A 4492-nucleotide genomic window follows, 5' to 3' on the forward strand; every position below is an offset into this window, starting at 1 on the left:
TGGCCTGGTAAGTAGTCTCATGTGGTCCAGGTACAGGCTGTTGACACTGACAGTGACAGTGTAACGTTTTCTATCTAAAGAACAGCAAATTGTAGGAAATCATTTGACTCGATTGGGTTTGTATCGCTGCAGCAAAATGTTATAAGCCTCATTGATTTTTATGAACGTCGGCTCAGCTTCTTCCCTGGGATTGTGATCTGGGTGCCAAGTCTTGGCCAGCTCCCTGTAGCTACGGGTGATTTCCTCAAAAGTGGCCTCTTTGTCTACTAGCAACACCTAGAACAGAAACACATGTACACACGTACTCAAACAATGGGCACAATTTGGAAACGTTTGAAAACATGTAGGATATTATACACTGCAGAAACCTGAAACCTGACAGAGTTAAATTAACACTAACATTTTGAAGTACGCTTTCAAGAAGCTCCGGAAGGAAATTGAAAGAATTGTGAGTCATAATGTGTCGGTGTTGTCATGAACTCACTTTCAGTGCCTCTTTTTCTCTCTCTGTGTACTCTTTGAGCAGTATCTCGAGCACTTTCCTCCATGCTTCCTCAGTGTAACCCCCGCCCGTCAGGGCACACAGTATCCGGTATGGGATCAAGAGGATGTACTCCACCGCACCTCTGAGCCAGGGGAAGAACCAGAAAACATCCAGCAGGGCTGATACACAGTCAGACAGGTAGTATAAAGTAGTTGTAGTGTTGTAGAATATACAGTAGCCCAGTGGTGCAGAGAATGCCAGCCAGGCCAGGCCTAACCTGTAAAGCCGTGGACCTAAGAGAGACAGATGGGCGTTCACGGTTAGCAATTACAATAATTTTGTGCAGTAATATGTTGAAATTAAAAACAGGCACAGCCTGTTTTTAAGTAGTAGCCTAAGTTTTAATTTACAAACAATGGGGCTGTAAAAAGAGAGACAGTCATACCAAGTACTTCTGTGCACCCTGTGGGTCGTGGGGGTTTGAACCTGCGGTGCTGTGCAGCAGTAATACTTGCAGCTATGCTGATGGGCAGAGGAGAGAGGCTGCTGCCATAGAATATTGGCGAGGTAATGAGACAAGAGGTCAGAGTCTTTCGCAGGTCTGATGTTTGATGGCCAACACAAGACACCAGATGCACTCCCGCTCCCACACTCAAAGGCAGAACGATCAAATAGAAGTAACTGAGAAAGTTCAGTCCAATTAGAGCCACAGTGCCAAAGTAGATCCCCACACAAACCTGCCCAGCAAACCTGACAGGGCCCACGGGAGGAGGGGGGGCCATTGCAGATCTGGTCCTTACTCCGATTGGCTCTGCCTCTCGATTGGCCTCATTGACGTATGCAGGGATGCGGAGAGCGTCTCTTGCCCAACCAAACCCAAACCCTCCTAGGGTTAGCATCCACAATAGAGCATGACTGTCTCTTCCCAAGTATAAATGATGGAGGCCTAATGGCCCACCTGCAGCCCACAGGGCATATGCTACAGTCACTCTCTTCACCATACTGACACCTCAGTGATTCAATTCCTGCACCACAGAGTGCTTGTAGGCATCCTTGAAGAGATCCTGCAGGTCTTAATCAAAGAGAAATATGATTAAAAGGGGAGTACCTTTACGTAAGGGGGAATTCCGCTTCAACTCCAAGTCTATAGGCATATCTAAGTCCTTGACACATGTTTTTAATAACAAAAACAATCTTGATATATAGTAGAAGAGTAATGGTTAATGCTTGATCCGTGTTGAGCAGTACATACTTACCCTGGAAACCAGATGAATCTGCCAGAGTGGAAATCAATTTGCTCTTGTGTTTTAGTCTGGTCATGCCAGGCTAGATATTAAGGGCCATGACAGAATCATTCCATGTCTAACACACTTCGAAAAATAATAACAACTGGAAATACAGTAATCTGTGTTTTAACCTTTGAGCAGAGATAAACCACAGTAAAGATCAGAATCAATAATGTTACATAAAAGACCACCCACTATCTAAATCAATAAGAACATACTAGCATACTGAGTGTGACATGGATGTGACAGTGTGCTCTTCTAAATCATTATGTTACGTATGCCACCATGAGCACCAAATCAGTCCCTGCATATACAGTATGCTGCATTCATTAATTCACACCACATCAACCTTTTTTTCTCTTCTCAGTCTAACTTTGGTTGTTTTTTTGTTTTTTTGTATGGTAATGGTAATATGGAAATGTTAGAAATGTATTTGTAGATTCTTACCCCAGACAATCTTTCTGTGACTTCCGTAGATCAAACTAGAACATGTTGTTGCATTTATATGGACTTTGGATTGTGACAATGAAACATGATACGCCGCCCTGGATAGAGAAATCAATGAACCCTTGACCATAGTGTGAAGTGAGGGGCACTCTTATCATTATACATCATCATACATCATCACATGATCACAACTGAATTCATCTGATTGGTTGGTTACATTTATGTCATATTTGGCATTCATTTGACCTAATTTCTCCTTTCATTGTCAATGGCAAATATGAGATGTGTGGGGACAAGATTTAGTGGACATTTGACCCAATTTCTCCCTGAGTGTTTGGCCTGGGGTCTGAGTAGCAGGGCATTCTTCTGATCAAATGAGGACACGCCCCCAATCCGAGACCCCCGTCTGGAACCTGAAACTGTAGAACGAGAGTTAGTAAGAGAAACGGGAGGGAAGAGGAGGGGTACGAGATATGATGCACGAGTGGCTGGTGAAACAGACTAGCATATATACTCTTCCCTTGATGAAGCGAGGGCGGTGATAGGGCGAAGAGCTTGACAATTGCCATGGCAGCGAGGCCTCTGTGAGTCGCGAGGGTGGAGCTGGCATCAGTAACCATGGCAGGTAAATGGTGGAGTTGATTGTAGCTGTGGAAAAGATGATTGAGCTCGATACCTGAGACAAGGAATGGAATTAGCATGGCATGGTGGCGGAGGAAACCAACGATCTTAGCTTGAAAGCGTGGTCTTCCTCCTGAACATATGTTGTCCATTATTATTCATGTTGTAGGTTACTGTTCGTACAATTTTGACATGAGGTAGCTACTTTTTTTATATACTTTATACTTCTACACCACTACATCTCAGAGGCACATATTACCCCACACAAATGAGCATTACTATTACTATGAAAACCTGCAAAACATGTTAGTCGATCCGTCACGCCGGAGCCGGCCAGCAACTCTACATCTGACCTCAAACCTCTGACCTCAAGAGGTCTGACCTGTTCTGGCATTCAGAATTCTATAAGAATACAGCATTCTATATGTTGACCCTCCCCACCCGTTCTTCCTCTTCAATGTCTCCCTTTTGACTGATACCTGTCCATTCAAACTCTAGACGGCCCGCCCCAAAGTTATTAGTGCACCCCCACCCGCGCCCGGCAGCCGGCGAAAACTAGAGTTCTCAGGCCTGAAAATTAAGGTCTGGCCCTACCTGGGCTTTCATCAAACCCTGTACACTTAAGACACTGCCCCTGCTGCCACCCTCTCCATATATGGAGCTGACCTGTTTGACATTCCATGTTGATCTGACCTCATCAAACCCTGTACACTCAGGACACGCTCCATATATGGCCAGTACATAATTCATTCCATATGTTGCTCTGACCCCACATGCCAAAAGCACCAGCGCTCGCCCACCAGTCTGCCGTCACGCAGGCGAAGGTGTGTATGTGCTTCGATCCCAGGGCGTCTTACTGGTTGTATAACGTACTGTACCTCGGTACCTTTTGCAAACTGTTAATAAAGTAGCGTATTCAATCAATCAATGACAGCTTTACTTTGCATTTAGATGATTAAATCAAAACACATTAACAGATAACTGGTTAAGCTACCCAGCATGAGATAAAGTAATTCAATTCAGCCACACATTTACCAGCTGCAACATTAATGCTTTAGGCTACTAGATCAAATAATATGATTATGGGCCATTCTGCATAATGTGTATCCTATAGGGTTTGGTAGTAACATTTTGTATGCAGCAGTCAGGAGATTCTCTTGAAACAGAGTTTTTTTTTTATTTACTTTTTTCCCTTATAAATTATGTACATTTTGCTACTATTAAGGTTAAAACGTTTTTTCCCACCATACCATACCTTGAATTGATAGCTTATGTACACATAGACCTACTGTCTACAAGGGGTTGTGCTACATACTATGTCTATTTGCATAACCACCATGGCCGATCTACAATCAAACTTCATCTGCTTGAGAGCACATGTCAATATGGAAACTCTCTAGCATATTTGTGTTTTAGACTTTTGACAGATAGCCTATAGGCCTATGTACCAATTACAAATATGTGTTAAATCCATATGATTTTATTTGTGTCAATAAAACGTGAACCAGTGAATCAATCAATCAGTCAATCAATACTGGTCTACTACCACCACACAACCACACATCTCTCGGACCGCCCCTCTCTCTCTCTCTCAACGCCTCCTTACCAGTACACTACTCACTCAGCTGTAGTACGTACATTTGCATTGCACACA

The 4492-nt window shown here is 43.5% G+C and overlaps 1 protein-coding gene across 1 annotated transcript; it reads right to left on the minus strand.

Moving 5' to 3' along the window:
• Positions 1–99: 99 nt before the first annotated feature.
• dnajc22 (DnaJ (Hsp40) homolog, subfamily C, member 22) lies at positions 100–1485 on the minus strand (the record flags this gene model as incomplete). The annotated part of the gene is made up of 3 exons (XM_080763587.1): positions 100–276; positions 485–777; positions 930–1485. The coding sequence occupies 3 exons, from the start codon at positions 1483–1485 to the stop codon at positions 100–102; spliced, it is 1026 nt and encodes a 341-aa protein (XP_080619713.1).
• Positions 1486–4492: the final 3007 nt, after the last annotated feature.

This window comes from Protomyctophum bolini (genome assembly GCF_963924005.1).
Source record: "Protomyctophum bolini genome assembly, chromosome: 5".
NCBI classification, from domain to species: domain Eukaryota; kingdom Metazoa; phylum Chordata; class Actinopteri; order Myctophiformes; family Myctophidae; genus Protomyctophum; species Protomyctophum bolini.